This window comes from Typha angustifolia, chromosome 15 (genome assembly GCF_048772165.1).
Source record: "Typha angustifolia cultivar Huaian chromosome 15, ASM4877216v1, whole genome shotgun sequence".
In the NCBI taxonomy this organism is placed as follows: Eukaryota; Viridiplantae; Streptophyta; class Magnoliopsida; order Poales; family Typhaceae; genus Typha; species Typha angustifolia.
The window spans coordinates 6349050-6367060 of record NC_133253.1 but is presented as its reverse complement, the minus strand read 5'-3'; the positions used below and the strand labels follow the sequence as shown (position 1 = coordinate 6367060).

The following is an 18011-nucleotide window of genomic DNA, read 5'->3' as shown; positions in this document are numbered from 1 at the left end:
GTTCATCGGTAGGCCGTTGGTTAAGACGTTTCCAGCAGTACCAACCGCTTCGGTCCCCCGAAGATTCGGACCGCAATAATACCATGACGACGAAAAAATTAAAACAAGGCCACGAAAAAAAAGTCCTTGCGTACCTGCAGTCTTAACTAGGGGCAATATAGTAATTTATGTACGGCCATTTCCCCACGTGGCATCCTAGGCATTGATAAAAGGTTCAGTAGTTGTAGATTTGATTAATCTTAAAGTAGTAAAAACAGTTGACCGAGAGAGCGATTTCTTTTAAGAGAAAAAATTATATAACTATTTAGTGGGAGAAATTAAAGTAGTTTGTGATAAATAATTTGTAAGGTCTATAAGTAGAAGAGACAGTAGATCGGTCAAAAGAAGAGTTAAAAACTGGAACAGCCATATGGTTGTAGATTTGAGGCAGTTGGTTGTCGATTTGAGGTATAGTTATTGGGTGGCTATAGATTTATCCCTGTTAATTATAATAAACAAACAACACGGCCACCTCCGCACGTGCTACTCACGCACTCTCTGTCACTCTCTCTCTCTCTCTCTCTTATCGCCGCTTGCCGCTTGGCGGGGTAGATGGAGTGCATTTTTTTGCATCGGCTCTATTTAACCATCCAAATCTCTCCCTCTTTTTCCGTTCCGGTTCTCGGATTCGCTGGATTTGCTCTCGCGAAAGAGATCGTCTCGTTCGAGGTTAGATGTGGATTTGGTTTCCTACTGCTGTTTCCCGTCTTTTTCGTCCGATGTGTCTTAAGGCTTCTGCCGTGGAATTTGAAATTTTTTTTTTTTTCTTTCTCCGGAGGTCGAGGTAGATCCGGGCGTCAGATCTTACTCCTTTTCCTGCTTTGTTGCTCGCATTCTCTCTTGATGTGTATAGCATACTGCGGATGCGATCTGATATCTTGCTTTGATTTGGAGGCGCGGAGTTCTTTGAGTGCGAGATCTGTGATCGGATCTGATACCTCAAAATGTCTTATTTCCTTTTGGTATTTTTTGATTGTTTGTTTCTTAAATGGTGATTTAACGGATAGATCTGGCAATCTTGCTTGGAGATACTTTTAATTCGCGGTTCTAACGTCCATAATCGACCTTGAGCTTCCTCAAGCCTTAACATTCCTTTTGAATGACGAGAGGATGTCGAGTTTCATGGTTGCAAGCATGCAGCTTTTCTTGTGATCCACGTACTCTAGGCTTCAACAGTCGAAGGTGGTGGTTACGTACATTTGTTTCATAACTTGGTATTTTTCAAGTGGATCACGGAATACACGAATCGTCTCTTCTGCTTAAAGACAGAGATGATTTACATACCATTTGTAAGGGAGATGGCTGTGGTCCAATCTTAGTGCATGCCTTAACACACATTTTAGAAACCTATTGTGACTGCAAAAGATGTTAGATTTGGGCCCAATAAAGAACAAAAACCTTTCTGCTGCTGTTATTTATTCCATAGGGAACTCATCTTAACATGTTCATATTTGTTTCTTACCATTTTTTGCATAAGTTTTTTTTAATATTTTGTACAGCTATCTAGGTTAGTTTGGTAAAAGGACATTTTCTTAATATGTTTGTCGTATCTAATAAAATACTGATACTCAAAAGGTTTTTCAGTTTTCAATTTACTGTCTGTCCTGCATGTAACAAATATATTGGGTTTTTCTTGTCGGTCGCATTTACTTTATATATATATATATATATATATATGAATCTTTGATCATTTTTTTCTAAATAATGCTATGCCCACAAACACTTTACAAATATTCTACAAACATTTTTGATGTGGTATTATTCTGTTCATTGATAGTGATGGTTATGAGATGCAGAGAGAAACTATCAAGTCGACATGCCATCTTGTTTATAGAATATTTGTAAAGCGTTTATAAGCATAGCATTACTTTTTTTTCTCTTGCTATTAAGAGTTTCATATTTTTCCATAATTGACAAACCTTGTCTCAGAAACTTCATCAAATTGACCGGCAGACTTCAACAAACCGAAGTAATGAGCTCAGTTACATAAACATAATATTTCCTGTAGTGCAATCACATACCTTTTCTAAAACTGTAAAGTATCAATTACCTTTGCAATTGTTATTACTTAACCTACCACAAAATCTAACTTGCACCTTTGCAAGTGTTCACTATTGAAGTTATTGCATAACCTATGTTTATTTTTGTGCAATTGTACAACTTGTCTACCATATAAGTATCTTTAATTCTTTTGATGATTCTCTACTTTACAAAAATATACTTTTTCCTTAGAAAGGGTGACTGGAGATCTGTTTGAGGTTGCTCTAGCATCATGGCTTCGGGACAACTTTTCTCTCGAAATACTCAGGCATTGTTCTACAATTATAAGCAACTTCCTATCCAAAGAATGCTTGACTTCGACTTTCTTTGTGGTATGTGTGAATGTTTAATTCCATCACTTAAATGAGACACAATGGCTATGTCGATATTTTATATTTTAGTCAGTAAAATGGCTGATCTCAAGTTTTATCTGTTCTACAGGGAGGGAAACTCCTTCTATTGCTGGTATTATCAATCCTGGTTCTGAGGGGTTTCAGAAACTCTTTTTCGGTCAGGAAGAAATAGCCATTCCAGTTCATTCAAGGTGAGTAAAGATATTTCTATTTGGCTGTAGCTCAAGTTGCAACTTTATTTATTTCAGTTGAGATACATATGCTTGAATCAGAGTGCCAACCTGAACCTACCTTGTTCAATAAATGTGCCAAAAGCCTAAGCTCTAATATAAACTTAATATGTTCACCAAATAAGTCAGGCGAACAAACAATTCATGGGGTTTTCACCTATTACAAAACATTGATCATGTACAGTTGTACACAGTGCACACCAAAATTACAAATGGTATTGAATAATGATCTGGATAAGGATTTTGATAATGTTGACCAGACATTTGTGTAATTATTATCATGTGGTCCAATAATTATCCCGAAATGTGGATGCAACAAGGCCTCACATTCTTATCTTTTGTTACAAGACTTGGAACCTTCAGTTTCAATTCAACTCATGGGTTATCAATTTGGCAGGTCAACCTTTTCATGATCTAAACCACAGTCTAAGGCTGAGCTTGCTGAGCTTGTATTAGATTCAGTTTGAGAGAGACATGGCGGTATGCCGCTTAAACATTACATAGTTTGCATTTCCATTGAAATGGGTGCCTTTATTTGGTGGAATGCTTCAGCATGCAAAAATACTAGCGGGACACATGCTACCTTTAGCTGCATGGGCAGGATAGTTTGATAGTTCATACTTGGACAGGAAGTTTGATAAAATCCTATTGTTCTAATTTGCATAATATCTTCATTCATTGACGAGCAATTCCCCGTCTTAATAAGTGGCTTTATCTGATCAGCGAAAAGATCTATGATACCAGAACTTTATACTACCTTGATCCGGGCCATTTTTGTACCGCGAAGTAGGAGAATATCAGATGACAGAAGACAACAATTTGTAAGGTCTAGTTGTGCCAGGAGAAAGAAGAAAACTGCGGCTAGATGAAGCCAATCATGTGGGATTCTAATTGATAGTCTCGACTCTCATTACATATAAAGACTTTCTGTTGGAGGCCTTGCTGAGAATTCTAGAAGTTATAACCTCTTGTTTATTCAAGATGCATCAACTTTCTGATATGTATTGATCACATATTTTATTAGTTCATTACCCCTGATAGGCATGAGAACAACCTATAGAAGAAATATTAGTATTAATATATTAAATCATAAGACTTGATTGGGGTTTACTTAAACTTTTTTTTAACAAAACATGAAATCAAAGACATGAATTGCAACTCAAAATTCATTCAAGCATGAGTAATTAGTTAATAACAGAACTATGAGCATTCAATATTTCAGACCTGGGATGCCCTTCAATCTTCATGCTTCCAATGAGTAGACAGTTATTTCTACATTATTGGCATGCTTCAAATATGTGCCACAATGATCTTCTTTTATCATGATTCCTATTGTAGCATTGAAGCAGCTTGCAGTGCTCATCCAACTGCTGATGTTTTTATCAACTTCGCATCATTTCGGAGGTCAGTGAACTTATTGTACATGTAATGGAGTAATTTGCTATCACTTGACATGCACTATTTTATGTTAATATGTTTGCTATATTTGTAGTGCTGCTGCCTCGTCCATGTCTGCTCTGAAACAACCAACAATTAAAGTCATAGCTATTATAGCTGAAGGTGTTCCAGAGTTGGACACAAAGCAGCTGATTGCTTATGCACGGGCTAATAATAAGGTAGAAAATATAGTTTGAGCTTTGGATTAGTTAACTGCTATTAAGCAGTTCAAGTACAAGTTTGTGCAGCGTAATTATAAAAATAATGGGCCTTTGTTTTAGTGAAAAAAAAAATATATGTGATTAATGATAGAAATCAGTAGGATCTGTTGCTATTTTTTATTCTTAAATGTGAGTAACATTTTGAAATATGATATAATTCTTGTGTAGCAACGTAAACAACTGGCAATCATTATAAGATTTTATTGCTCTTGCTGCTTTCACTTGAGCTAGTCCTGTATTGGTCTTTATTAGTTTCTTAAAAAGCTTTCTCTTGATTGTGGTGATGTTGATAGGTCATCATTGGACCTGCCACTGTTGGGGGCATTCAAGCTGGAGCTTTCAAAATTGGTGACACTGCTGGAACAATTGATAACATTATTCATTGCAAGCTTTATAGACCTGGATCTGTTGGATTTGTCTCTAAGTCGGTATGCTCAGCCTGATGAAAATTCACGTTCTTTATAGGATATTCTTTGTCCTTATTGTGCTTGCATCTAGTGAAATTCTTATATTAGATTGCAGATTTAGATGTTCTTATTAATCATACGTAATGGTATTCCTTCATCTGAATCAGGGATCTCTGATCAATTATAAGGATCTGATAGTGGGATTGTAGAGCATTTGGTGGATCTTTTCTAGTATTTAGGTATTATTGATGTGATACAAACTAGCATTGTCTACTAGTATAGAACAAGAAGGCAGAGAACTAGATCAAGTTCCTTTCCCCCGTCATTTAGTGAAAAGCTTGAAGTTTTATCAGGCAGTGGTTATTTTTGTTGTTTTACCAAATCAAGGGTTGAAATGGAAACACCACAGAACAATAGAAGTAGAACCTGGTTCTTTTTATGTCTTGAAAGGCACCTTCCGAGCTACCAAACAAAATTAAGGCCATAAGCTACTAAACTTAACATATCTTAAAGTGGATATATCAATAATAATCTGAAAGAAGATAGCATTTGTAATTGTCCCAGTGGCTCGACGAAAATGAACTGTCTGGGTATTTTTCTGCTGTAACATTGTCACAAAATGTTGACATGGAAAATATAGTTCCTTTTCTTATGTTTCTCTGCGATTAAATTATGTGAAGTTTAATATATGATTACAGGGAGGCATGTCAAATGAGCTTTACAACACAATTGCACGAGTGACGGATGGAATTTATGAAGGTACTTTTATTATATATGTGTCCAAAGTTCTGTCTTGGAAGTGCTACAGTAATTAGTAAGTCTGGATGCTCTTGAACTTTTTCAGGCATTGCAATTGGAGGAGATGTTTTTCCTGGCTCAACTCTTTCAGATCATGTCCTGCGGTTTAACAATATCCCTCAGGTGTGGCATGGAACAATTCATAGATATCAGTTTATAGTAAAAAATGAAAATTGTTCTAATGATAAAGGTTGCTTCTACTTTCAAGTCCATGATGTTGACACTGAAGCAATCAGCTTATTGTAATTGTCTGGGCTAGAAACTTGGAAGGCCATTTTTAACCTCAATCTCAATCGTTGAGATGCCCATAAAAGAGATCTAGTGTATGTGCATATATATATTGAACTTCTCTTTATTTGCGTGATGCAAACCCACTTGGTGGTACCAATTCTAGTTCTGGTCATTAATGCTACTTCAAACCTTTCTCATGCAACAAAGATAATTTTACTTGAGCCTTGAGTTTGAAGTCATTTTACTTGTTCATTGTGTGAGAATAGCATGTGCACATTTTTGGCTTCTTCCAGCTTACATAGAAATCCATGTCTTGGCTTTTGAAAAGGATTATTCATTCTAGCAGAGCTATATTTCCATAGTTTTGGCATATATGTTTCACTAAATTAAGTTCTGTATTCAGAGGAGCCTTTTCCCTCTTGCAAACCAGATTATTGATCCAAGTAAGCATAACAGAAAGCAGTAACTGTCTACTCTATGCATCATAATATCTCAATTTGAACCGCGGCTTTCTTTTCCTTAACAGCTTGCTTTTGTGAATATTGCTGCTGGATTTTAGGTCAAGATGATGGTTGTCCTGGGTGAACTGGGAGGTAGAGATGAGTACTCTCTAGTTGAGGCCTTAAAACAAGGAAATGTTCATAAACCAGTAGTTGCTTGGGTTAGCGGAACATGTGCACGACTCTTTAAATCAGAAGTGCAGTTTGGGCATGCAGTGAGTTACAATTAAGCCTTAAATTTTTTTACCAGATCTTATTTCATTGCTTTATGCCTTCTTGTTTCATGTTTCTACTACATCAAACTAGGGAGCCAAAAGTGGTGGCGAGTTGGAATCAGCACAAGCTAAGAATCAGGCATTAAGGGAAGCTGGTGCAATTGTTCCCACTTCATATGAAGCACTTGAGACTGCAATACAAGAGACTTTTGAGAAACTAGTATGTCTTTAATATGAATTAATGCATTTATGCTGGGGAAGAATTGACCCTCTCCCTGTCTCAACTCTCTAGTAGCATATATCATGGCATTGTGAAATGAGCTATTGTTACTTATGAGTATGAATAGAAATCAACCCTTTATATTCATAACTAGTGTAAATATCTCTCTGGTAGGCTCAGGAAGGGAAGATTAATGCTGTATCTGAGGTTACACCACCACCAATTCCAGAGGATCTTAAAACTGCAATTAAAAGTGGGAAGGTTCGGGCTCCAACACATATTATCTCCACCATATCTGATGATAGAGGTTTGATACATGCTTCATTAATCATTCTCTAAGCTTTATGAGATATTCTTTACCATTTTTTAAGTTTTAAACCAAAGGAAAAGTTTATTAGATATATAGTTATATACTTCCATTTGCAGGCGAAGAACCATGTTATGCAGGTGTGCCCATGTCTACTATTGTTGAGAGGGGTTATGGAGTTGGCGATGTTATTTCTCTTTTGTGGTTCAAACGTAGTCTTCCCCGCTATTGCACACAGTTCATTGAGGTTGGTTCAAGAAGTTTTCTTGATCCTTGTATAGCTGTCTTGTATTTTCAACTGTTTCTTTGGTTTGGAACAGCTATCTAAGTTAATAAGGTCAATAGTCAACTTGATTAATAGACATCAAGAGAATCTTGGATGAGATTCTATTCTCCATATAGATGAGCTCATAAGCATTTGCTAACTGGCAGATTTGCATCATGTTGTGTGCTGATCATGGTCCTTGTGTCTCTGGCGCCCACAATGCTATAGTTACAGCAAGAGCTGGAAAGGATTTAGTGTCCAGCTTGGTGTCGGGTAAGCACAATGTTTAATGTTTTATATTGATGATTGCTTCAACTTTTAATAGCTCCCACTAGCAACATCCAAGAATTTCATGAAATTATGAGAATGTAATGAATGAGTTTTGAAATAGGGTTGCTCACAATTGGTCCCCGATTTGGTGGTGCAATTGACGACGCTGCTAGATATTTCAAGGATGCGTATGACAGAGTGAGTTAGCTAATAATTAACACATAGCAGCTCTATTTGCTTCTTTAGTATAGTTATTGTTGTAAGCTAACACATTTCACTCTATGCTGTATTGCATTATATCCCAGGGTCTTACTCCTTATGAGTTTGTTGAAAATATGAAAAAGAAGGGTATCCGTGTACCTGGAATTGGGCACAGGTAATTTTTGTCTGATTAAGGATCAATATGCAATATGTTTATGTGTCACAGAATAGTTCAGAAAATATATGACCTTGGAGGGCCCTTGCCAACCCATACTCTTTTTTCCAATCATACAAGTTGGATGATGCATATTAGCTGTTTATGGGGGCATCCAGCATTACTTCAGCCCTTGGTGGTAAATATTATGAAAGAGCCATATCAAAGGCCTTAAAAAAAAAATATGAAACATGAATACATTATCAGATGTAGAACTTGGTCAATAGCATTACAACTATGTTGAATATATAAACAACGGTCCAGTCTAATTTTATTAATAGAATTCAAGATTATACAGGAATACTGTTGAAGCAGCTATTCTGTTTGTTTATCTTATGCATCTAAGTTACTTTTTTCCTCTAGAGTCTTTAATAACATGATGAATCTTGAAATCTTCACATATAATTTGCTGGCATTCACTTTCATGCTGCCATATTCTTTTTCTTGTTCAATTACTATCAGATATGCTTGGATTATCATAGGATATAGTCCTTTATTTTGTATGCTTTTAATCACGCTCTACTTGCAAACTTGTCTGTTTATTTAATAACTAGAGCAAATATCCAGTAATACTAAAATTTGATTCTATTATATGTTTCCTTTTTGGCTTTCATCCGCTTTGTTAACTTTTACACAATCGTTATTCTTTAACCTGCCTTGGTTCATCTTTGCTAGGATCAAGAGTAGAGACAACAGAGATAAGAGAGTGCAGCTTCTGCAACAATATGCACACACTAATTTTCCTTCTGTAAAGTACATGGAGTATGCTGTTAAAGTTGAAAACTATACTCTCTCAAAGGCGAATAACTTGGTATTAAATGTTGATGGTGCAATTGGGTCCCTTTTCTTGGATCTTCTTGCTGGCAGTGGAATGTTTAGCAAACAAGAGATTGATGAGATTGTGGAGATTGGATATCTGAATGGACTCTTTGTACTGGCGCGTTCAATTGGTCTGATTGGGTGAGTCAGATGTCCCATTACCATATTTTTCATTCACATTGTCAATATGATGTCTGCAGTGTTCTTTCTTTGATATCATTATATTCACGTCTTATAGTTCTATCCAAACAAAAAATGAAATTTACCTTGGACTCCGTCCCTACTGAAATGGTGTTGTTGTTGCTAATTACCTGAGGATATCCCGTAAAAGAAAAAAGTATTTCATTTGTCCCTCTTGGAAGAAAATTAGTCAATTAACCTGCTGCGTCGCAAGGAAACAATTAGTCAATGAGACAATTTTGAACAGGTTGGATGTCTAATATAGTCAAAAGCTTGGCATGACCCATCACCTATGTGCTTAAATATTTGTCCTTGTTGCTCAGGAATCAGGATGATGCTCATGATATTTCAAACCCCACTTCTGATACTTAGAGAAGCAATCTTTTCTATTTTTCTTTTTTTATATCGTTTCTTAAATTCATTTATTTTCTTTTTTCTTATTTATGCCCTAATCTGACTAATTATGTTCGGGGATCTACAGGCACTCATTTGATCAGAAGAGACTAAAGCAACCGCTCTACCGTCATCCATGGGAAGATGTTCTCTACACAAAGTGAAAGTTTTGTCTATGTAGTGTAATAAGGATCGCATTTTGCTGTTTTCCCTGCATTGTCTTGTTTTTTTTCTTCTGGGGTATTTAGTTGCAGGGCTCTCTGAGTTTTTGATCAAACATCTTGACGCTCACTGCAAAAATTCTTGATGGCATATTTAACATGATTCCTATCGGTCGTCCCTTACTGTTATAGAGCATTGCAAACATGGTAAAGAAACAGTTGGTTCAATATGATAATTCTCTGTTGTGTATTTACCTTTTAAGGAAAATAAAATGCTGAGGAGGTACTTTGTTCTGCACACTGAGTTTTTAGCGTCTGCGCCATTTCGAAATGAGACCCTAATGCAATGTCTCTGAGCATGGAAGTAGGCATTGTCTTGTTCTTTAACTCGCATGATCATGTTAGATCATGTTAGATCATGCCAACCTCTGTTTTTGGCTACATTCAGTGGACAAATTGTGTGGCCATAGTGACAAATTTGGAGTTTATTTAAGTGAATAAGTATTGCGGGTGACAAAGACCATTAAACTCAAATCTCTTTCTATTACCTCAGCCAATGTCACACTTATTACCTAATTTTTGTCTCTCATACACTAGCATTTATCACCAATTTACTAGTTATCGTACTTGTTAGCTACTCTGGTCTTCCACAGGTGATGTATTTGCTTGCACTTAATTTAGAACAAAGTGGAGATTCTCTATTCCTCTTTGTGATGTTCCTTTGCCTGATGTGGAGGATCACTCTCCATCACTGGCGAGTTCTTATTCTAATAACAGTTTTCTTTAAATTTCTTTTTTGTGGGTAAAATGACAGCATAAACAGACAAATGGTTTTTGCACCAGAGGTTTTTTTCTAGCAATAAGATTAATAATATTAGTATTAGTAGGCATGGATATTGCCGCCAATAGCATAGTATTTCATTAGTTAAAAAGGCTCATATCGAATGAGTTAACTGGAACACAATTAAACTCACTTATCTATCTATATATATATATTGAGAGAGAGAGAGAGAGAGAGAGAGAGAGAGGGATGTGAGTGTAGTGTACCCCGCCAAACTTTTGTCTGTGTGTAAAGTGTGAGGCTTAAGTTGGAATTACAATCCCATCCATTGGATCTCATGGTTTCCCACCACGTGATCTGTTTCCTCTCATACACACTCACACCCTGTACCTGTTACTCCACTTTGTTCCTACCCACGTGGTGTGCCCCCTCTCATATGATCATATCCTGCCTTTTCTCTCCCTCCCACCCCTATGGAATTACTATTACTATTATTTCTCCACAAAAAAAAAAGAAAAACTATTAGTATTATAATGTTTTCTTTTTTTAAATGTAGAAAGGTAAGTGAGAATATTATGAACGTATATAAACATTTTAACCACCTGACTACTGTCCCATTTCCTTCCACACAAGGGTGATTTGCACTGTAAGTCAATTTTTTTTTTATATATTTCAAAGTCATATGCACGGTTGAGTTATTGTTATGAACTGAACGTTGTTGAGACATCGCTCTAAGTTATTGTTCTGCTAAGTTGCTCCTCAAAACCAATACATTCCTGAGCTATTGATTGAGCCGAATGGAACCATTGAGTTAAGCCACTAAATCACCAAACACTTTTTATCATAATAATTATTTGGGATTATAGTCAACTCTACGACCTCCTTGATTGTAGACCTACCTACGAATTTTATAAGAGTCGGTCAGTGTTGTAGAATATATTTATTTTATCATTCAAAACTCGAAGGCTAGCTATGAGCTGGATAAACGGTCAATCCTCCATAGACACATAGTCACTTAGGCTCTAATAAGTATACTCAAGCTGTTTAGTCTAAGCTTCAAGCTATGTGTCTCACTGAGCTATTGTTCTGAAATTAACGCTATTGAGACATCACTCCAAGCTGTCGTACTATCGAACTACTCCTCCAAGCCATCACATTATTGATCCATCAATTGAATTAAGCTGAGTCATTGAGTCAAGCCACTAAATTGTTAAACAATTTTTGCTACAATAATTGTTTGAACTTACAGTTGACTCCCACAATCTCCTTAGTCTTAGGAGAGATATCTATTAACCTTACAAGTGTTAGTGTTGTAGAATATATTGGGAAACTAAATGGATTACAAGAGAAAGAAAGACAAAATAGGTGTAATATTACAAACCCTCTAAGGAATGGAAGTTACTTTCCTTAGAGCTATGACCAACTCTAAGAAATCCATCTCCACCAATAATCTATGATGAGAGTAGCCAGCTTCTGGCCAATCCTCAATGCTTAGGGTTATGCAAAGATGGTCGCCACGATGGGAATAGATTTCCAAGATATCCAAAGAACCATATCCTTCTCATCTCGAAGGATTGTACCAATGCCCTCCTAGACGACTTGAGAGGAGTGGCCACCATCTGTATTAAGTTTCAATCAGCCTTGCTTCAGGGGCTACCAAGAACACTTCATGGTCGGTTTGCTAACAAGCCTCCAGGTGGACATCTAGCAATAAGAGTTACAAAGGTGGTAAACTCTTTGGGTATTGTTACAAAATATATATTAATTTGGTTATTCAAGAACCGAAAGGCTAAATATGGGCTAGACAAAATATCAACTCTACCTAGATATATAAGCACTTAGACTCTATTAAGCTCTAGCTAACATATTAAACCATCCAGTCTAGACTTTACACCATGTGCATTACTGAGCCATTGCTTTGAACTAAACGGCACTGAGACATCGCTCCAAGTCGTTATGTTGCCGAGCTATTAATCGAGCCGAACCATTGAGCCAAATCATTAAACCACAAAATAATTTTTTTATGATTATTTGGGGTTGTAGTCAACCTTATGGCCTTCTTGATCGTAGACTTATTTATGAATTATACTAATGTTGGTTAGTGTTCTAGAATATATTTTCTTATCATTCAAAATCTTGAAGGCTATTTATGGGCTAGATAAATGGGCAACCTCTCTAGACACAACATTTAGGCTTTATTAAGTTTTAGCCAACATACTAAGTCGCCTAATTTAGACTTCAAGTTATATGCGTTGCTGAGCTATTGCTCCGATTGAACGTCACTGAGATATTGCTCCAAACTAACGTGTTGTTAAGCTACTACATCCATCGATCGAACTAAACCGACCCATTTAGCCAAACCCAAACTATCAAATAATTGTTTGAGGTTGGAATTAGGGTTTTATAGTGGGTAGGATGATATATATATATATACACGGAGAGAGAGACAGGACAAACTAGATGCATTCCTTGTACGAGATGTGTCCTTCTAAATTTAGGGATATTTTGAAATAACACCTTATATTTTATTATTTTTTAATGACATTTGTGTTTGAGAATTTATACCTAAATTACTCTCCCATCTATTTCATTTTATTTAAGAGTTTATAATCAACATTCAAGGCTATGTCATCTTTCATATTTTAGTGGGGCATATGTTTGGCTTTGAGAAAGAGATTACATAATGCTTTGGGGAACAATGGGGAGAGTATTGATTTGGTGGGATATGATAGGGTGATGAGATCTAAGAAGAGATCCTTTTAATTTGGTAAGGTTAGATACGGTGGAATATAGCTTAGAAATCGTTTAATTAGTGCGAGTCTAGGTTAAATAAAGATCGTAAAGTAGTACTTTAATAATTTAATCGGTAGAGTTAGATAAATTACAAAAACTAGAGTTAGTGATAGTTAAGACAAAGTAACAACAGTAGGGTGTTAGATAGAAATTATGGGATTAATAAAGGTGTCCGGTGTAAAATCCTTAAAACATAGATGTTAATCGGAAATTTAAAAAAATATTGGGTCTTTTTTGAGAATTACCCTTAAATTTAATTAACCACCACCCTTTATAATCCCCTGCATCCTCCCCTGGCTCTTGTCCATCCATCTCTCGCTCTCTCTCTCTCTCTCTCTCTCTCTCTCTCTCTTGCGGCACTCTCTCTACTCCTTCATTCGATCGATCTGAGGTAATAACGAGATTTCTTTCTATGCCAATCGCAGCATTTCTTTTTGATCGAAGATCTCAACGATTAATTGGATGGCGTTACTATTTTCTTTTTTTATTCTTTGATCGATCTAAGTTGTGATTTCTTTTGACAGAGATTTGAAGCAGCGACCGATCAGTAGAGTCCTTGTCCTTGAAGAAGTTTTCGCGAGTTCCGATGGTCATTTCAACGTCTGATGGCGGCGATTCGGCTGCAAAAGGAGGCGAGAGGAAGCGGAAGAGGATCGACGGTGCCCGGCCGCCGTCGTCTTCCAAGTGGAGGACGGAGACGGAGCAGAAAACGTACTCCTCGAAGCTCCTCGAAGCCCTCCGCCGCGTCCGCCGTTCGCAACCGCCTGCAACATCTCCTAGCCGCGCCATCCGCGACGCGGCGGATCGAGCCCTTGCCGCGGCGGGACGCGGCCGCACTCGGTGGAGCCGCGCGATCCTCTCGAACCGGCCGATTAGGCTGAGGTCAGCGAAGCGGCGGCTGTCGGCAAGGAAGCCTCCCTCCGCCACCATCACGGCGGCATCGCCCTCGCCATCCCCGGAGATCGAGAGGAAGGCGAGGGTTCTCGGCCGCCTGGTTCCCGGATGCCGGAAGCTATCGCTCCCGACGCTCCTCTCGGAGGCCTCCGACTACATCCCCGCGCTCGAGATGCAGGTCCGAGCCATGACCGCGCTCGCCGAGATCCTTTGCTCCGTCGCGCCGGCGCCAGCGCCGGACCGGACCGGTTTGACTCAACCGATTTGAACCATCAATTCGTGTAATTTTATTGTATATCTCTTCCCTTTCCTTCTCTTCAGCACTGGGACTTCCCTCGCCGGCCAATGGCGTTACTGAATTGGGAAAAAAAAAAGAATTTACAATAGACGGAGTTGTTCTCTGAAATATATTTCTGGATGCTTTAATTCAAACAAAAAAAGTCATGGCAACTGCGATACTAAATAAACTAAAAAACTAGCAATAATAATTAGAGGAGAGGTTTATTTATTTTACTTACTTATTTTTAAAGTTTCAAATCCTTAGGATTCCGAATAATTAATTATAAGACATAGAGAGTGGAACAGCAAAGGAGATGGGGGAGGTTGTCGGATGATCGAGGGAAGGGGGTACATTATAACATATGGGTCGCTATCATGCGTGCCACGTCACGACTCCCCATCCACAAGACGACAAAAGCCAACAGCACTAGACGACGAATTGTATCCGAAAGAGGGCGCCCTCGTGGGTTATGCCCAGAACGGGAATAATGGGCGGCATTGTCCCCCCCTCCCCTCTCCCCTCTCCCCTCTCCTCGCTACCAACAATTCTCTTCATAGTTGTTGGACTTGGATAGAAATGACGATGCTCTACGCTGGATTGCGTTCATTCTTTCTCTCTCTCTTTCCTTTTTATTTCGTTATTATTAATAATAATTCTTTCAAACATTTGTTAATAAATCTACTTTTGGATCCTTATGTCTGACGTGGAGTCATAAGCCAACTTTCTCTCTCTCCATATGATAAGTAATTATTTTTGAAGAGCGTAAGGCTTACAATCAAGTAAGAAAGAGTGGCACATTTAATATGAATTCCAGTAGTCCTTTCATCTATCATCACACACACATACACACACACACACAATTATGTAAACCCTAGTTCTCGCGGTTTTGGGATCAGAGCGTGTGCAGTGGTGGTAAACATTACCATAACTCCAAAAGGCTACTCTCTCTGTTACATACATATATATATGTAGCTTTAAATGAAACATTTGTACATATTTCATCTGTTCACGTACCTCCACCATGCATATAAAGCCTACACATATTATAGTACGTCCTGGGGATCTTAGGATTACCTTTTGACTTCTCCACTTCCTCCTCCCTCTTCCCACTTTCATCATAGTAAAACTGTAAAAATACTCTCTCTCTCTCTCTCTCTCTCTCTCTCTCTCTCTCTCTCTCTCTCTCTCTCTCTCTCTCTCTCTATGTGTGTATATATATATATATATATATATATATATATATATATATATATATATAATAGTTTAGGCTTTTAAATTGAAAGGTGTTTTAAACTTGGAGGTCATGGGATGTGAATGGCCAAAGAACTTTTCAAGTGCTACCCATCATATACCTGATCTCTGAAAATAGTAAAAGCCAAAGTCCCACAAGCTCCAATTTAGTGCCATGTCAAAGGAGAAGGATGAAGATGGGAGATAAAGATGAGTGGCGCAGCCAATAAGGGAGAGTGTGTGAAAGAGTGAGAGCGAAGGAGAGAGGGAGGTAAAGAATGGGGAAGGCTCCAAAGGAAGCACTTTTTAGATGTCCACATCTCACTTCATTGTCCCACAACTAGGGTTGCATGATTGTGCCCTAGGGTTAGATTTTGCCCCTCCACTGGACTCCCATTCGCCCTTTTTTTTCTCATTAGGGAGTTCGTGGCACAATCTTTGACCACTCATTTTGATATGTTCTTTTTAATGTTCATAGGTTATGAAGTTATTGTATGCCTCTCTGGCATCTCATAATTGTAGGAAGTTATGCTTTATATCTTTGATGTGAAGGTATTGGGAAAGATTTCAATCAAATTTTAGTTTACAGAGTACCTACATCCATCTGTGTTCTTAATGGACGTCATAATAATCTTTTAATTTTTTTTAATAAGAAAATAGGGAGGATAGATTCTCATTTAAAACTACAGAGATGTTATATCTTAACTGCATAACATTAAACGCACCAAAACTGACTGACGTGGCAAAGTTGTACCCATAGGTTGATGACGTGAAAGGTCACACAGAGCCAGATCACCATGCACATGCACGTAATCAGCTCCCCTGATACTTGCCACCCTGGAGTCAGAAGGGCCCACGCCTCCACGTGGCAAGGGAGCCCACCAGCTCCCTCGCTCCTGTAGTCAACTCTCTCTCTCTCTCTACCCAGCAAGAGAGAGAGAGAGAGAGAGAGAGAGACGTAGTGGAGAAGGCTATGCATGCAGGGTAACAACTGCAGTCTTTCTCCTTTTTAGGTAATGGGGTTCCCAATAGAAATAGTACGTTCCTGCATGCATGGTGGTGGTGAAGGAGATCGACTAGCTACTAGTCAAACTACTACTCAAGTTGTACAAAGCTTATGCCCTGAAAGAAATTTTGAATCCTTCTTGGCCCTACTTTTTCTTCACATATATTCAGATCTACAAATGACGAAGTTTAGGATTTTGTTGGATTACTCGGAACAGTACATCCATGAGAGAAAAAAGAAAGAAAGAAAAAGAAGTAAAAGTTAATCTATTCTATGGCTGAAGATATATAAATGGAGCAGTAGTGGAGATGATGACCAAACACCGATCTCTCTTCTTTTCTCTTAGACATCTGCATGCATGCTTCATGTCTCGTTCACTCTCTGCCAACCAACTCAAACTTAAAATGGGAATTGAAGGATCGATTACTCATTGGTTAGAAGACAAAGAACGACCAACTGTTGATGATGGGATGGGACTTGGAAAGTGAGACTTCGACCTTTTGCTCCTTGTGGGGGTCAACTTGGTGCCGTGGCTTTCTTTGCTCAAATGGATGTAGCATGCCCACTATCTATCTATCAACACTACCTTTTCTCATAATCACAAACAACTATATATATATATATATATTAGTACTCACATTAATTACTCAAACTGCATGTTATTTTCTTTTTAATATTATTTTACTTTTATCGATAATAGGATCGTAGGCTATAGGTGAGACATATTAAGAGCCAACTCTCCTAAGAAATAAATCATAATACATTCAAATTTTGAGCACATAGCTTTCTAAAGAAAACTTCATTAAATATCAATTTCAATGTCTCTAGAGAAAATTAAATTCATAACCCCCCATCATTATGGGTTAGTAAAGTTGAATTATTGACCTCCTTCATGAGTTAGTTAGTAAGATCAAACATGTCCATTAGACTTCATCCTAATTCTATCTATGCTATTCTAACATAAGTAAATAGCATATAATTTAATTTGAGTTGGATAAAGTTTGGGCCTATTGGACCTAACTTGGATCTCATTATCTCATAGCTACTACTGCTGGCAGGCTTAAATTATTTTTAACAAGACCCAGAAATGTAATATATAAACATTTCACAATCTCAAAATCTCTCCCATAAAATTCATGTAGGTGTGCTACCATCTCATCTGAGACCCACTATTGCAATCGATTTTATGTGATTTATACTTTCATATAACACCAGCAACCCAACAGTCAAAATCTAGTTTTTTTATTTATTTTTATCTTAATCTAAAAAAAAAACTTAATCAAGAGTATTAATGCCCTTTTTCATCTATAGTTACTCTAGCTCATTTAAATGGTAACCGACCGTTAAGAGAACTAACGACGTGGAATTTTTGAGGCATTTATGTAAAAATACATGGTCAAATGATAAAATATCCATTTGATAGAATAATGTGAACGATAATAAAGATAAAAGGTAGGGGTTTTTTTTTATAATTTTTCCTAAAATCATACATAACAATAGCATTATTAGGTCATTCAAATATTTCT

The 18011-nt window shown here is 37.5% G+C and overlaps 2 protein-coding genes across 5 annotated transcripts; both read left to right on the top strand.

The window, feature by feature from the left end:
* The first annotated feature begins 552 nt into the window (after positions 1 to 552).
* Positions 553 to 9751, top strand: LOC140777926 (ATP-citrate synthase beta chain protein 1-like). 4 transcript variants are annotated; one of them, XM_073122352.1, is made up of 18 exons: positions 568 to 708; positions 818 to 1001; positions 2276 to 2411; positions 2521 to 2623; positions 4001 to 4066; positions 4155 to 4278; positions 4614 to 4748; positions 5426 to 5486; positions 5572 to 5648; positions 6316 to 6471; positions 6563 to 6691; positions 6866 to 6998; positions 7118 to 7245; positions 7431 to 7536; positions 7655 to 7731; positions 7839 to 7909; positions 8624 to 8908; positions 9429 to 9751. In XM_073122352.1, the coding sequence occupies exons 3-18, from the start codon at positions 2312 to 2314 to the stop codon at positions 9502 to 9504; spliced, it is 1827 nt and encodes a 608-aa protein (XP_072978453.1). In that variant the 5' UTR covers positions 568 to 708; positions 818 to 1001; positions 2276 to 2311; the 3' UTR covers positions 9505 to 9751. The 4 variants fall into 4 exon arrangements, with proteins under 4 accessions (XP_072978451.1, XP_072978454.1, XP_072978453.1 ...); XM_073122351.1 differs by having other exon boundaries at positions 2272 to 2411; XM_073122350.1 differs by lacking the exon at positions 818 to 1001 and having other exon boundaries at positions 553 to 708.
* Positions 9752 to 13376: 3625 nt separating this feature from the next.
* Positions 13377 to 14384, top strand: LOC140778830 (transcription factor bHLH148). Its single transcript, XM_073123702.1, has 2 exons — positions 13377 to 13466; positions 13600 to 14384. The coding sequence occupies exon 2, from the start codon at positions 13662 to 13664 to the stop codon at positions 14235 to 14237; it is 576 nt and encodes a 191-aa protein (XP_072979803.1). The 5' UTR covers positions 13377 to 13466; positions 13600 to 13661; the 3' UTR covers positions 14238 to 14384.
* Positions 14385 to 18011: the final 3627 nt, after the last annotated feature.

Coding starts and splice junctions, on each gene's coding strand:
- LOC140777926 (XM_073122350.1), top strand. CDS start 2,312: ATGGCTTCGGGACAACTTTTCTCTCGAAATACTCAGGCATTGTTCTAC. Junction 2,624..4,000: donor GCCATTCCAGTTCATTCAAG/GTGAGTAAAGAT, acceptor TTCCTATTGTAG/CATTGAAGCAGCTTGCAGTG. Junction 7,246..7,430: donor ATTGCACACAGTTCATTGAG/GTTGGTTCAAGA, acceptor GCTAACTGGCAG/ATTTGCATCATGTTGTGTGC.
- LOC140778830 (XM_073123702.1), top strand. CDS start 13,662: ATGGTCATTTCAACGTCTGATGGCGGCGATTCGGCTGCAAAAGGAGGC.